The sequence below is a fragment of the Tachysurus fulvidraco genome, chromosome 4 (genome assembly GCF_022655615.1).
Source record: "Tachysurus fulvidraco isolate hzauxx_2018 chromosome 4, HZAU_PFXX_2.0, whole genome shotgun sequence".
Taxonomy (NCBI): Eukaryota; Metazoa; Chordata; class Actinopteri; order Siluriformes; family Bagridae; genus Tachysurus; species Tachysurus fulvidraco.
In genome coordinates, this window is record NC_062521.1 from 3152338 (window position 1) to 3167673 (window position 15336).

Genomic DNA, 15336 nt, shown 5'->3' on the forward strand with positions numbered 1-15336 from the left:
GGATCTTCTCTTACCCGAGCGCCTGGTGTGTATGTTGTAACAGACTTTAACAGTCAGACTGAACCACCATACAGAATGTGGGAGGAGATACTATAGCACACTCTGGGCCTGAGGAGATCTAGCAGGTCCAGGTCAGGAGGAGGTGAAAATTAGCACTCCTCTCCCTTTTCAGGGGGGTCTGAAAGGCTAGCATGCTTGGTCATCCCAAGCACTGATGAGGCTGGACTGCCAGCACTAGAGGGAAGCGAATGTCTAATTACCTATTGTGCCTGACAGAAGCTCCTTAATTACCAACTTCATTAGCTCGCCGCTCTTTGTTTTTCTTCCGAGGGGGCTGGCAGGATGGGGTGAGGGTGGAGGAGAGTGAGGAAAGGGAAGAGAGATGGTGTTTTAGCACCTTTTTGAACAGCGTTCATTCTGTCTCTCTCTCTCTCTCTCACTCTCTCTCTCTCTCTCTTCAAAGAAATGTTAAGACCTCAGTCAGGGATCTAATTAGATTCGTGGTGAGAACGAGACACCTTCTAACTACCCTCTGGAGTACCCAAAAGGACAGCAAGTGACTGGACAGTAGAAAAGAGGAACTACACACAAACACACACACACACACACACACACACACACACTTTTTTTTCCTCTCCCTCTTTCTCTCTCCCTCTCCCTTACTCAGACACACACACACACCCTTGTGTGAATTGGCCTGATTTGCTCTCTGTTCACTGTATGAGACAAAACAGCCGGCGCTTTTCGATTCAGCAAGTTTCTGCTCACTCTTCTAAACATTTCTTACCGGATTGTTAGAGGCATGAAAATTCGGCATGCTCCCGACGCAGCCGTTAAAAAATATTCTGCAAACATATTCTCAACGCATCCTGAATGGTTTATTAGAGTTACGGGTCCTGACTGGCAAAAAATGGAGGCTACATTTATAGGAGGCTTTGCTTTATAAACACTGTTACATTTCATTGATGATTGGATTTAAATGGAATACAAAGAGCTAATAGAAATCTGTGCCATGAAAATAATCTCTCCTTATTATTTATATTACAGAGCTGCTGAGGGTTGTTTTTTTAATAAGGCGTGACCATGAATTAATATATCGAAGCCTCCGTTTAATATTTCAAGGCCACAAACTAAGTATCTCATGGTCGGGATTTACGTTATAGCCAGGAATTTTGTAACTCGAGTCCACGACTTAATAAGTTGTGGAACCTCATGCTTAATACATGGCCTCCAGTTGGTTTGTTGGCCGGGACGGATGGGTGCGATCCAATCGGTGTGAAAATTCGCTGGTACATATATATATATAGCAATGACCCTGATCAATCTTTGATGTTTCGTCCCACTTGCATCATTAAGTCATCAGCTTGCTCTCAGATTATTAGTGCCTGAATGCGTCAATGCATCTGCTGTCTCTCATTTATTTTAAAATACTGAAGCATTTGTTAATCTCATGGCCTTAGTACATTTAACTATTATTATGGCTACACCTTATTAAGATTTAAGCACCATTCAGCAGCTCCTGCGTTCTAAGGACATTTGTTTAACGTTAATTGGCTTGCACTGCTTCACTGTTATTGGTTAACGAGGATTCTTGCCGCTAGCCGATTACCACCTTTAGTTTCATGAGAACGTACTATATTGGTAGTGGTTTTGCAGCTCTCTGTAAAGGAAAAGATTCCACTCTTCTAACCCTCAGTGTACTGTTAAACTCTGGGGTTACAAAGTTGAAGCTTGTGTGGCGATGTGTACAGTTTCCTTTGGCTTGTCAGTGGAGTGTTTTGCAGGCGCTCGTTAGTAAACGCTTCAGGCTTTATTAAATATAGTCATACTCCAGAGTGATGGACCGCAATAATATCAGCATTTTTGTCAGCTATTTGTATAACTGGATCGGTTTCTTCTCTCAGCATGTTGAAGTGCCAGACCATCTAGCGTAGCTAGTAAATCAAAAAATGTCAGGTTACAGTTTTTATGAGCGACGGCTGTTCTGGCACGCTGGCCTGCAATCCGATAAAGATCTATGACAAACCTGTGAAAAATGTGCTAGATGTATATTTATTAATGTTGCAAAAGACAGTTATTTTGCGTCTTCATGTGCAGCCCAAACCGCACGTTGGTTCACTTGTTTTGTGAACTTCTATTCCATTGCTATTAATATGTATCTATTCGTTTGCTTTTCTAACTCGTGTACCTTTATTACCATGCGGTATGTAAGGCATAAAACACTTGGGATGTGCTTTTATGGAAAATAATAGACACAGAGCACAGGTTACTCCTCTTATACCTCAGCAGTTAGTTAACAACAGCATTTTTTTCCCTTTTAAAATTAAAAAGATGAAAATTTGCATATTAGCGTATTAGCATTTTAGCAAGAGACCACAAATTCCTGAAAACCTGGATACAGCTTTAGCTCTGGCCGTTACAATTCACCGACACTGGAGACTCCTTCCATAAATGATAAATAATCCTCTCTGTACAGAAACCCAAGCTGCTCCTTGAGAAAGATATTGTGTTTGAAACAAGTGCATTTACCCAAATTCATGAGCTACTGCTAGAGCTTCTGTAATAGAAAATCAGTCAGTGTTTTTGACCAGTCGGATTTGAGAATTCGGCGGTGTGAAGTGTAGCTTTCATCTGGTTGAATTAGAAATGTGAGTTATTCAAAACAACACTTATAATATGCTTGTGGTATTCAGTGAAGTTCTCGCTGCTCTTGATTGGTTGAAATGAAAACATTTGCCACAACACATAAGTGCGTAAAAGTTGTGTGTGGTTGCCTAGACAGTATATTGTCCCGAGTATGATGTCATTTTGTTGCGTTGACCAGGCGACACACTTTGGTAGCCATGGCACTACAGAGTTTTATATGTCAGGCTTTTTTTTTTAATTAGGGTTTAATGTAAAGTCTATTTGCTGCAGCTTTTAGACTTGACTGAGACTGCAGTAGGTTAAACTAATACCAAACTTCCTGAATGTCCAATAACCAATAAGATAATAAACACCCGCTAACATATCGGTTTAAAGAGATTTTACGCCAAACTCTTTTCCTACGTAGCCGATATTTTTCAGATGTTTTGCAATACTTTAATTTTCCTCTCATTAGTATTTTAAAAGCAATAACAATTTCAGAAACGTTGCAATTTGTCTTAGCTGTCCACTTCTCGAGCCGTTACCATTCTGTGTAAACACACCCCTGTAAAACATCCTCTGTGGTGTGTGTGTGTGTGTGTGTGTGTGTGTGTGTGTGTGTGTGTGTGTGTGTGTGTGTGTGTGTGTGTGTGTGTGTGTGTGTGTGTGTGTGTGTGTGTGTGTGTGTGTGTGTGTGTGTGGACCTAATGTCCCCATAAGCAGAATATCTGACCGTTTTGATCTTGTGAGAACATTTGGCTGGTCTTTTTGAGGATGACTGGAGTTTTTGTTGTAAAACTGTAAATGCTCCATGAAGATAGATTTGTGTGTTTGTGTTTCGCCTGGGCCAATTTATTTTTTCTTCAATCTTTGTGCGTGTCTATTTTTCACTCGATTGAAATAGCATTTCCTCCCGATTACAGTTATTGTTTTGTGTTTGTTTGTTTGTTTTTGTACAAAAATAACCTGGTTTACAAACATCACAACAGAAGCGACAGTCAGACACTGTAGTTTTTCCAAATACCAAGTATTTTTAACTTTAAATCCATCTCATAATAAAGCTTCACTTTTTTACAATATTGTATATTGTATGTATTAGAAAAAAGGTTAGCACTGCTAAAAACCGAGGTGATGCAATTCTAAGTGAAAACGCTTATGGATTATTTACATAGTTTTGCTGTAGTATTGAATTATTCATTAGTCAGAGCAGAACTGGATGGAGAACCTGATAAATAAGATGGATATTCAGATTCAACAGACACTGGAGTAGTATGTGTTGCACTGAACACATTACAGTAAATGGAGCATCAGAAGTATCTTTACAGAGAATCAAATGGTTTATATTTATGGATCATATGGATAGAGAGAGAGGGACTTATGACATTAGTGGGATTTATGTCTCTTTACTGGTGCTCAAGAGTCAGTTAGATTAGAGCATCACTGGTCTCAGGAACTCACTGCCTTGTAGAATTAGAACTTTTCATTAGACACGCATGATCCAAATAATCAGCTCATTATTAAGCACTTTATGAGCTGGAGAAGTTTAGAAATGTAAAAAAAAAAAATTAAGAACAACTTATTTTTAAAGTTTTGGAAATGTATGAGGTTAAGGGTTAAGAGTGGGAAAATAAGTTCAAATATGTGTGTCTGTTCCTGTCAATACAGACTTGGCTAAATAAAAAAAAACAAAAACAAATATTATAATAAGAACTTGCATATAAAACTAATGTGGAGTGTTGTTGGAAGAAAAAAAAACATGGTGAATCAGTGGGTGTTAATTGCTCGTTAGCCTTTTTCCCCTTATTACTGAACCAAACATTTTAATGTTAGGTGTTTAGAGCAGCTGGTATAACAGAAATAAGCAAGTTTGTTGTCGATCTCATTGAGCCTGTGAGCCGGCTGCTTTCTCTGCGCCTTTAATTTAGTTATTGTTTATTTAAAGGGGGAAAACCCTCTGAGACGGAATCCTGCTTTCCAGGGAAGTCCGCTAAAGTCTTAAAACATATGTTCAGTCAATGAAAAACGCACTGCTCGGGGGTAAACAAGTAAACACTAATTAATGGAACACTCATTTAAAAGAAAATGAGCAGAGACACAGAGGAGAGAATTAAAAGAAATTAAATTGGCCTTCAGTTCTGTGCTTGATGTGTAGTCTGTATTGATCCAGATAATAAAACGCCTAGGTTTTTTTTTTTTAATCTAGGTTCTGTTGTTTTTGACTTCACTAAACTGATCAATAAAATATTTATTGATACTGATATTGATACTTATTTATCAATAAAATAAATAAGTAAACATGCAAAGGAATAAATATTAGGCGTAGTGTAAAAAATGATATGCATATATAATCAAACACTATTTTGCACTATTTATTCTTCGTATATCTGCACATTTAACTGCAAGGTTAAGTCACTGATATATCACTGATATTCTAATGATAATTATTTGTCATTTTAGACAACAAATGGATTTATGCAGAAAACACGTGTTAATATCCGAATTGTTCCATATAGATTTTTTTTTTTTTTTCGTGGGGGGTTGTTTTTTGTTTGTTTGGTGTTTTTTTTTTTTTTTTTGCAGGGAGTGCTTTATTTGATTTTTAAAATAAAAACTATGAGACTTGATCACACACACAAAAAAAATAAACAAGATAATAACGTGATTTGACATAATTATTTGTTCCATAAGTATCCAAGTCAAATCCACTACATGGGAAAAAGTTGTTTTGTTCTGAATAAACATGCGACGCAGTGGTGTTGCTGATACTCGTGTAAATACAAATATTAAATGTTTGTTTACTCAGTATTTATAAAGTGCACAAAATACGAGTCATTTAGTGGAGTCAAAAGTGCGACGCATCTCCTACAAAGGTCTGATTTACGAGGATACACGTCCTCAATTTATCAAAATACCACACTGTCAATCTGGAGCGGCGGGTTTTAATGCCAGACTGTTTGTTTTTTATTTTCATATTGACAATTATGCAATGTTTCCAGGTTCTGTGAGTCAATGCGTGGCTTTATCCTGAGAGCTAAGTGCGTCCTGCGTCCTAGTAAAAGTGCCATTCAGCCGGATGAGCGGATGTAATTAAGTCTAGTAATTGGCGATTAGAAGGTTTGGGTCACTGAGGTTATTTGATAGGAGGCTGTTTTTAAATGACGGCCAGTTTTTGAGCATCGCTTGCGCAAGGAAAAGGGCTCTCTCTCTCTCTCTCTCTCTCTCTCTCTCTCTCTCTCTCTCTCTCTCTCTCTCTCTCTCTCTCTCTCTCTCTCTCTCTCTCTCTCACTTCCCTCTCGAGTTTGTGTTATTTGAGAGCATGTTGTGCATTGCATGAAGCCAGACATGAAGGAACTGATAGTGATTGATCGCTCTTTTACTCTATAAGCGTGGCATTGCAGTTAATGTTCCTCCTCCGACGTGTTAACGCACTGTGAGTTTAGGTAAACGGGTCACGAGGTCAACGGCCCAGAAGGCTTGTTGGTTAAAAGGAAATTCGTGGCAGGATATTCATAGCGCTTTAGGTCGAGCTCATAATCCACCTTTCACTGTTCCTGGGACGCGGAAGAATGGGATCAGTCTAGAATAACAGAACAATCAATTGGGGAACTATGACAAGATCATGATGTAATTGAATTCGAATAGAATTGGAAAAAAGGAACGAGCGATGAAGCAGAATGATCTATTATTGGAAGAAATAATACTGGTCTTATGATGTAATTCACAGCTGATAAATCAATACGGTATACTTGTGACATCCTATACAACATCTGCAGCTGATAAGGAGTCCTTGCATATAAAATGCATATAAAATATCATAAGACCATTTTGGTTTTCTATTATCTAACATATCTGTGATCTAACATAGTGGCTAATTCTTAATTCTCCAATCATACAGTGAGAACTAATAGAGATACATTAAAACATTCAAAATGTTCATAATTAAAAATAAATTCCCATTACTTCAGTTTTTGTTTAAAACTATACGGGGGGATTATATATATATATATAAGTTACATAAAATTTTTAAATCATTTTGTATTTGTATTTTTATTTAAACACATTACCCACATTTTAAAAAAAAATAAAATGCTATGGTGAGCCAAATTTGTTTGCAGCGGATCAAGGCACTTTGTCTTTATCTCGGTGCCAACTTGAAAAGATATAATTATCTAGTTTGAACAGGACGGCTATGAAATCCCTCTCTCTCTCTCTCTCTCTCTCTCTCTCTCTCTCTTTCTCTCCCTCTCTCTCTCTCTCTCTCTCTCTCTCCCTCCCCCCCTCTCTCTCTCTCTCCCTCTATCTCTCTCTCTCTCTCTCTCATTTGGAAGGCGGGGGGAGCTCGAGTGGACTGAGCTCCTCCAGATAGGAGTAATGAAGTTGTGCAGTCCAGAGATACAAAAGGGCATTAACCTCATTAGCATGAAACCTTTTCTTGCAGCCATTGTGGGGACCCCCCTTTCAGCCTCCTAATCCCTCTATTTCAAAGCTTGGTTTGTAATAAAGCTTTTAAGCGAGTTTGGGTGGGGTGGGGGCTGGGGGGGGGGTGTAAAGTGTGATGGTGGTGGTGTTCCAAATCTTCTCTGAAGATTCTTTATTGCCGTTATAGTTCACTGGCCATCAAATATCCTTTTCCATACACTAGAAAATGTCTCGCGCCATGTTTCCGGAATAAGAAAAAATAAAGTCTGTATAATATTGTGTACATTTGACAATGTCACTTTTCCAACAAGAACTTATTAGACCTGGATGCATGCAAACAAATAATGCGTTGCTCCAAACATGGCACGAATTTAAAAACAAAGCCCCCATTTTTTGTGGCACAGTGCAGCTTTCCCCCTTATCGCCTTTTGCGGGGCAGTCAGATTGTACTAAATTATGTCCAACCAGGCCCCCTTTGGATCCACGGATTAACAGATTAAAGTGGACCACTGGGCAACGCATCCCTCCTCCTTTCCCCTTCATATTACTCTTATGATAATTGCCTAAACTGATTTGCACTTTCACAAAAGCTTGTAAGGACTCTTTGTGGCCTGAACGGACCAGACGCCGTTTTTTTCTGATCGTGAAAATAAAACTGATTAATGTCACCTATCAGACCGAAAGACAAAAACCATGCAAAGAAATAACAACAAGGATTTCATCCGGTAAAGTATCTAACTGACATTAGCAGCATCCATTTTGTGCTTGTTTTTGTTTCCCGACATCACTGGATAAAAGATCTTATGAACAGTATTATACCGCATATTGGCTTGACCAACAATATGCACAGTTTCTCATCATAAATCTATTATATTTACTCATATTTCGAGACCTACGATAATATACAGCCTGTGGTTCCGCATATGACCATATATAACAAATGCATATACCTATGAACATAATTAATGTTTTGTTGCTTAAATGATTTACCCCCCAAAAAAAGCTTCTTTAGCTGTAAACCTCAAATCTCTTTCACCCATCTGAAACTAGATGATCGAGCTTTAGCTACTGCTCACAAACTTGCCGAGGCTTTCTGCGTGTTTATTCTGAGCAACATGATAAAACTTTATTGACAAAATATTGACAATTATATACTTCTTGGAAGTATATTTTTGTGTTAAAATTGTAGCAAACTTAACACAAAAACACAAAAAATATGTACATTCTGGTAAAAGTGAATTTTCTAACAGAAACATTAGGATTTTAGGTATCTCTGTACATGGAATATATACGCTCAGTGCTTTTGAAGGTTTTGCTGCTTGGCGGCCGTCAATTATCTTTAGTTTTAAATTTATTAATTTGTGGGTAATACGGAGTGAGAATTATTTGCCCCAAAAATCTGACGTCATAGTAAAGCTAATATTTCAAGGAATGTCAATGTCCTTTTTTTTAAATAGTTTTTGTAATTGTTGTTAGTTTTTTGTTCTTTTTTTTAACTTATTAAAAAACACTTTAACGCAGCATTGCTACTTCATATCGTTTTCACAACCACTTGGACACGATAATTATAAATTCAAAGACTGCACACTGTTTTTTTTGTGTTTTTTTTTTTTAAGAAAAGAAAAAAAAAACAAAACACACACGACATTTCCCAGATTTAAAAAGAGAATCCGAATAAAGTTAAGAAGGGTTAAATTAAATTCACCTCCGCCCCCCAGAAAAAAAAATAGCTCTTTATCATGCAATTCAAGTTTTGCCAAAAAATATTTTGGTTGGTTTGAGCAACAACAAAAAAAAAAAGAAAAAATCAAAAGTGCAAATGTCCTATGCGTATTAGGAGTTGTGTTTTTGAGTGAGTTAATGAGGTGGGGCGGGGGCGTGGCCGTGTACTACCTGTCAATCACGTTGCCTTGGCAACGTGGAATACAGTATTGACAGTTTCCTCGTGGTGACAGCGGTAGGAATTTCTCACCCTCCAGCTGCCGAGATCCGAAGAAGAGAAATTGGCTTTGCGCTCTCTCTCTTTTTTTTCTGTCTTTTACGGCGTCCTTTATCCATGTCACACTTCACGTCGTGCTTTCCAGGCTTCAAAAACACCTCGAGTCTTGTGTTTAGTTAATTATTTTGGTTGTTTATGTTTAATCGTCCGACGTGACGTCTATTTCCTCGGGACTCGACTGTTTTGTCGCGAGCCGCCACCGGTTCACGTGATGCGTGCCCTTCTTTTTCTGCTGCGAGTCCGAGCCTTCCTCTTCCAGTTTTTGACGCTTAAATTTCGTTCTTCTGTTTTGAAACCAAACTTTAACCTATAGGGGGAAACAGAAGAGAACAAAAATTAAAAAAAAAAAAACCAAGAAAATACGCAGATAAAGTCATAAACCGTCCTTCGGGTAGGTTTATACATTCATTGACCAAACAAAACCAAAAAAAAAGCGAGCTGGCTTCTCAGCTTTAGTATCAGTGACTGGTCTGGAAGAAGATGAATAGCCTTATACAGGAAAAAAGGCACACAGTCACCCTATCCGAGAGTGAAGTCTAAATAGCTAGTCTTCATTTGATTTAGCGATCTCTTTCCTGACGAGACACAACACCACAGTCTAAATATACTCCAAAGGGTACTTGGGAACGGACAAAAAAATAATGTGCTTCCGTTGGATCTTCACGTTTTTGACTAAATCTCCACTTCATTATGTTTAATTGTACTATTAGCTTATTTGTAAACATGGATTAATATTCAGTAAATAAAAAAATCATTCTGCACATGTAAATATATATATATAAATAAATATATACATATATGAGATATTTTGGACCTTTTTATCGTGTATCTTTTTTTTCTAGATATCTTTTTTAATAATGCAATGTACATAATTGGACTCTAAGGACCACTATGCTAAAAATTAATTAAAGGCACAGTACACCACCTTTCTATGTAAACGATACACACTACTCCCTTAATGATGCCACCCAAGTGACAAGGAAAAGTGCCTTTATTTCTGAGAGTATAGAAGCATAATAGTGGAAACCTTATTCCAGATAGAAGACGTTGGCGGCTGTTGTTTTTTTTTTTTGTTTGTTTGTTTGATTGTGTGTATTTTTAATCCGAAAAGGATCACTTAAAAGAAATGTCCAACTATCCATCGTAAACATTTAGTGCACCACGACCAAGCAAAATAATAAAATTCTCTGAATCCTTATACTGTGGTGTCTACTGTTTCTTCGTCTCTTGTACAACTTACAAGAAAAAAACATTAAAACGTGAATATGCAGAATATAGTCAAAGTGCGTAAACGGAAATTAAAAGAATAGGATAGAGTGAATGTCATTGCTGTTCTAAGTGTGTTAAGTATAAACACACTAGCATCCATGATTTTACTGTTTCATACTTAATGCTGTTTCATACAGATATTTTTTTGCACATTTTACCAGTGAGAATACGTTTCACAGTGAGACTGAGACTAGTGGTGTTTAGTGCACTAACTGTAACAGTGCAAAAAAAATCCATTACCAAGTAACCATTTATTTTTCACACATATGTAGAAAGTGACTGTGCCGCTGTCACTCACTGGGAGATTTCTGTATTCGAATTGTATAGGTTATTGAGCCACGATATTGAATGAGCGTAGAAGGAAGGAAAACTTTTTTTTTATTGCATATTGTCCGCTTCTTTGCCCCCGTTAGCTTTAATTCGTCATCTTTTATCCTTCATATCAGCCTCAAAGCCAGCTTGGCCAGCGAGGTGCATTTAATGCGCTTTTTTCAGGACGCTAATTGAAGCATTGAAGTGGCTCCTATAGTTCATTTCTCCCTCTTGGCCTCGTTTAGAAAAGGGGATCTGTGCTCACACCGGGCACAATACAGCCACCGAGGCATATAAACACAAATACGACTCTAAATATGGCGCCTCTTTCTCTGAAGTGTCCCCTTTAAACTGGTTAACCGGATAAGTGGCAGACTTTTTTTCTATGAGGAGTTAATATGAGGAGGTAAATTGAGCTTACGCAATACATATATAATCCTGATCTTAACCAAAATTTCATTTTCAGTCAACACGAATTTAACCGTGAGCCGCTAAAAACATAAACATAAGCAAGTAGCCTAAAGTTTGAGGCGTTAATTAGTTGTACATATGCGCTCCTAAATCGCCAGACCATTTACACATTGATAACTAAATATTAACTCTATCTGATTAGTCACAATTGATTAAAACTGCAAATTACTGAATATAATTATATCTTTATATTTAAAGAACACGTTTTTTTTTGTTTGTTTCTTTTCCCACATTCCAAGCAGTCGAACACGCAGAAAACTCACACCGTGTTAAAAATAAAAAAGAGCACCGCTTCGTAATGCATATTCATTTAAATAAAATCGCAAACAGCACAATGAGTTATGATGAAGGCACACTGACATGCATTACAGATTAAAGAAGTTATTATCTTACATTTAGTGGCATGCATGCGCACTGTAGCTTAGCTTGTAATCGCTACTATTTATGCGTGAAATATGCATCAAATACAAAAATAAATAAATAAATAAATAAAAAATTTTAATGTTATGTTTAAGTTATGCACGTGTGTCTCAGAGTCGGGTAGATGTGGTCCTACCTGAGTTTCTGTGAGGCTGAGGCTGTGCGCGAGCTGCTTCCGCTCTGCTCCCACAACGTAGTGGTTTTTTTCAAACGCGTGCTCGAGCCTGAGCAGCTGCGACGGAGAAAAAGCCGTGCGAATCCGTTTGGGCTTCCTGGCGAGCGCGTTGTGCAAAAGGAAGCTCTCCGGACTCGTTTCGTTTCCTGCAATAGTGCACGAAATATTGATCGTTTCTTGCATGTAAAGCGCTACGTTATCTGTGTTACTTTTGTAACCCATCGTCACTATTAGACATCCACACAGGCCTTTGTATTAATACTCCAAAGCAATCGAGCTGACAGTAAATTAATGAAATTTAGCACAAGAAATTGTTGGCACCACGAACACTATGTATTCGATGCAGTTTCATTTAAATTGTAAATATATATATATATATATATATATATATGGATGTTTAATTATTCGTCTTTATTCTTTAGCTCATCTCGCATTTCTCAGTACAGGGCCTAGAAATTGCTGTAATGTGAATTCAAGCATGAACCAAATAGAAAAGAGCAATAAAGTTGTAATTTTAATTATCGGTTAACGTTTTGAGTTGCCACAGAACGCTACACGGTTTTCGAATAATTGGCCACTTATTAGTTGAAACGATTGATCAGTCGAGTAATGCAACAATTAACGCGTATTTCTAATATTAAACACTTTACAGAAACATAAGAGATAAACGGTAACGTCAATAAAAATATCCAGTGCAACAAGTTTAACTGAAACAGTAATCATAATGTGCACCGTAAAAAATAGATTATGTAACATTTAGGTTAGTAACCTAAAGCTCACACACACACACACACACACACACACACACACACACACACACACACACACACACACACACACAAACAATAAAATAACACATCAGTTCATAATGTGTTCGTACAAGCGTTATTTTGTGCTGGTGTTAATGCTTACATTTAAGCAAACCAGGCCATAAAGCGACTGTTTCTTTTCCATGATTCGATGTCACTTTTGTTAACACTAAACAACTTAATTTCCTTTACACAGACTTCATTAAGTCTTTGTTTATGAGCCAGGAGAGAAGCGGATGGATATCCTCTCGGCTTATTTCAGAATAAATAATGCAGCCATTATTTTCGGCCTTGTAATTTTATACCAATTGAAAGAGGCATTTCTATTTCTCTTGCAATTTGCTGTTTTATTTTAATCGTATTTTTTTTTTAGCTTTCCTTAAATAGCAGGCCCGTTTGTCTTGGTTAGGCCAATAGATTAAATTTAGTCTAATTTAGTACATTTGCATTAGTAGTTTTGTTTTACTTAAACAAGCATATAATTCTAACGATTAGTTCTGAAATACATACAAAATTCAGTTTGTAAACAATTTTTCACAGTTGAGTTTAATTTGTTTTTCACAAATTTGCAAAACCTTAAATGTACAATGAACAAAAAAAGTGCTTTTAAAATCATGTTTTCGTTGTGCTCGATTTCATATTTATGTAATTTTGTTTCTTTGTAATTTAGCAAACAGTAAGACGCAAGCTAAAATTTATTTCGATCTCCAAAAAACCTTTTTAAAACAAACAAACGAAATTTAGAGGTGTGTATTGTTATTCTTCTTGTACTGCTTATATTACAACTAACACTAACAACACAGTAATAATAATAATAATAATAATAATAATAATAATAATAATAATAATAATAATAATAATAACTCGTTTGTAAACTTACCTTGAAATCTGTGCCCCAGATATCTGTATCTGTGTATTAACCACGGGTAAAAAGTTGCGGGGTCTCTTTGCTGGCTAGCAAAGAGCGCGTGCGGCCCGTGCGAGGAGGTAAGCGCGTGGTGCGCGGCGAGTGCATGCGGCGGTGGCGGAGGTGGTGGCGGATGATGAGCAGGAGCGGGAACGACCGGGTGAACGGGCACGGCTGAGTTGGGCGCGTGCGACATGGCCTCGGCGAATACAAGGTCCGCGCTGGAGTAAACGCTCCTCGCGCCGGTAAAGCCATTCAGAAACGGGCTCACGTGGCTGGCACCGGCGTAGCTGAGCGCCGCCGCCGCCGTGGGTCGCGTGGGCTCCTCGGATCTGGACACCGGTAGAAGAGGAGGAGGAGGATTATTATCCTTCGCTACCAAAGACTCTATAGTGAAACATCTCTTCGGCGTGGGCTGAAACATGGTGCTTAAAAACCGGGAAAAATATTTCCGCCACTCACTGTTAACGTGAAGTCCGTGAAACGGAGGGGAAAATACTCCACCAAAAAGTTGTCAGGAATAAATAAGTTACAGAGTGTCGATTTTTGAAAGCGAAAAGATTTTTCAAAACTCTGTACAAAATGCACACATGGCGACGGCGGACGCGCTTTGCTTCTCCGCGCGCTCCATGGACGCACACGAACCGGTTCCTGGCCAAGTTGTGGCGGAGATTCTGTTCAGCCTAATTAGCACCCGAACTCCTGTAAACACCTTCCTCTTATCCGGAGCCGCCGTGATGCCACGGTGATTGGTCCTCGCTCCTGTTTGCCTTAAAGGGTCCGAGGACGGAAGAAGAGTCTCTAAAGCGCGTTAGATACCCTCACCGAACGGATAACGGAGAGAGAGAGAGGCGGATTCAAGAGAAACGGAACGGATTCGCCCCCCCTTCACCGGAACCGGTGAGATGCCCGCGCTGATCTCGTTGCGGAGACTCGGAGGTACCTCTGCGCGTTACTTATTTCTCTTACAGGCCAAATAACGTCGTTGTTTAATTTTTAAATGCTTGTTATGCTTTTGCACAAAATCTGTCACTGAATTACAATAATAGATAAACGCTGCACAACAGTTCAACACAAAGCTACAAACGCTGCTTCGAGATATTCCTGAATTAATCAGATCAGAGAGTTTTAGACTCTCTGTGGCCTCTCCGGCGTTTGCTTTGCGACCCTCCGCGTTTTCATTTTTTCCGATGTGATGAGTTAAGTTTAGTCTCTCTCTCTCTCTCTCTCTCTCTCTCTCTCTCTCTCTCTCTCTCTCTCTCTCTCTCTCTCTCTCTCTATTGGTCAGGAGGATGGGGGATGAGGCTCATTTATTAGACACAGGCGAGATTTTCAGCTCCGTTTGTTAAGAGGCCCATTACGTTCTATAAGCGCTCATTAACTCACCCATAAGGCTGAACATTATGAACATTACGATTTATTTAATGTTACAGAATTCATTGACAAAAAATTAAAGGTGTGCGTTAAACTGATGATGAGTATTTTATTATTTTTATTATTATTATTATTATTATTATTATTATTATTATTATTATTATTATTATTATTATTATTATTATTACACGTCATGGGTGTTTATTTTTGTTGTATTTTTTTCCATATGATACAATTCTTGTGATGGAGTGGATTCCCATCCAGGATGTTTCCCTGATATGCGCCAGTGTTCCCGGCTCCATCTAGGATACATCGATAATAATAAATGACGAAACATCATGTAATGATCCATTGTTGCTATTTACAAATTTGCAATTTAAACATGCTCGAAACATTTTAAACATCCTCTGAATAAGTTTCATCATTTTCAGACGTTCATGGTTTTTAGATGTAAGCTGGTAAGTTTAATAAAAAAAGGAATAAAAATAAAATAAAATAAAACAACAATATGTATAATACATATTATAACGCGCTATTGTGCCATTACTGTAATGTG

The 15336-nt window shown here is 38.0% G+C and overlaps 1 protein-coding gene across 1 annotated transcript; it reads right to left on the bottom strand.

The window, feature by feature from the left end:
- Window positions 1-7014: 7014 nt before the first annotated feature.
- On the bottom strand, window positions 7015-14850 carry emx2 (empty spiracles homeobox 2). Its single transcript, XM_027165680.2, has 3 exons — window positions 13380-14850; window positions 11652-11836; window positions 7015-9350 (listed from the first exon to the last, which is right to left on the bottom strand). Exons 1-3 carry the CDS (start codon window positions 13828-13830, stop codon window positions 9183-9185), a joined length of 804 nt encoding a protein of 267 aa, XP_027021481.2. The 5' UTR covers window positions 13831-14850; the 3' UTR covers window positions 7015-9182.
- Between the last annotated feature and the right edge of the window lie 486 nt (window positions 14851-15336).

What these genes read in the sequence shown, in the direction of transcription:
- emx2 (XM_027165680.2), bottom strand. Translation starts at nt 13,830, where the DNA reads ATGTTTCAGCCCACGCCGAAGAGATGTTTCACTATAGAGTCTTTGGTA. An exon ending in TCTGGGGCACAGATTTCAAG is followed by an intron (nt 11,837 to 13,379) that starts GTAAGTTTACAA and finishes GCACTATTGCAG; the next exon opens with GAAACGAAACGAGTCCGGAG. An exon ending in TCAGCCTCACAGAAACTCAG is followed by an intron (nt 9,351 to 11,651) that starts GTAGGACCACAT and finishes TTCCCCCTATAG; the next exon opens with GTTAAAGTTTGGTTTCAAAA.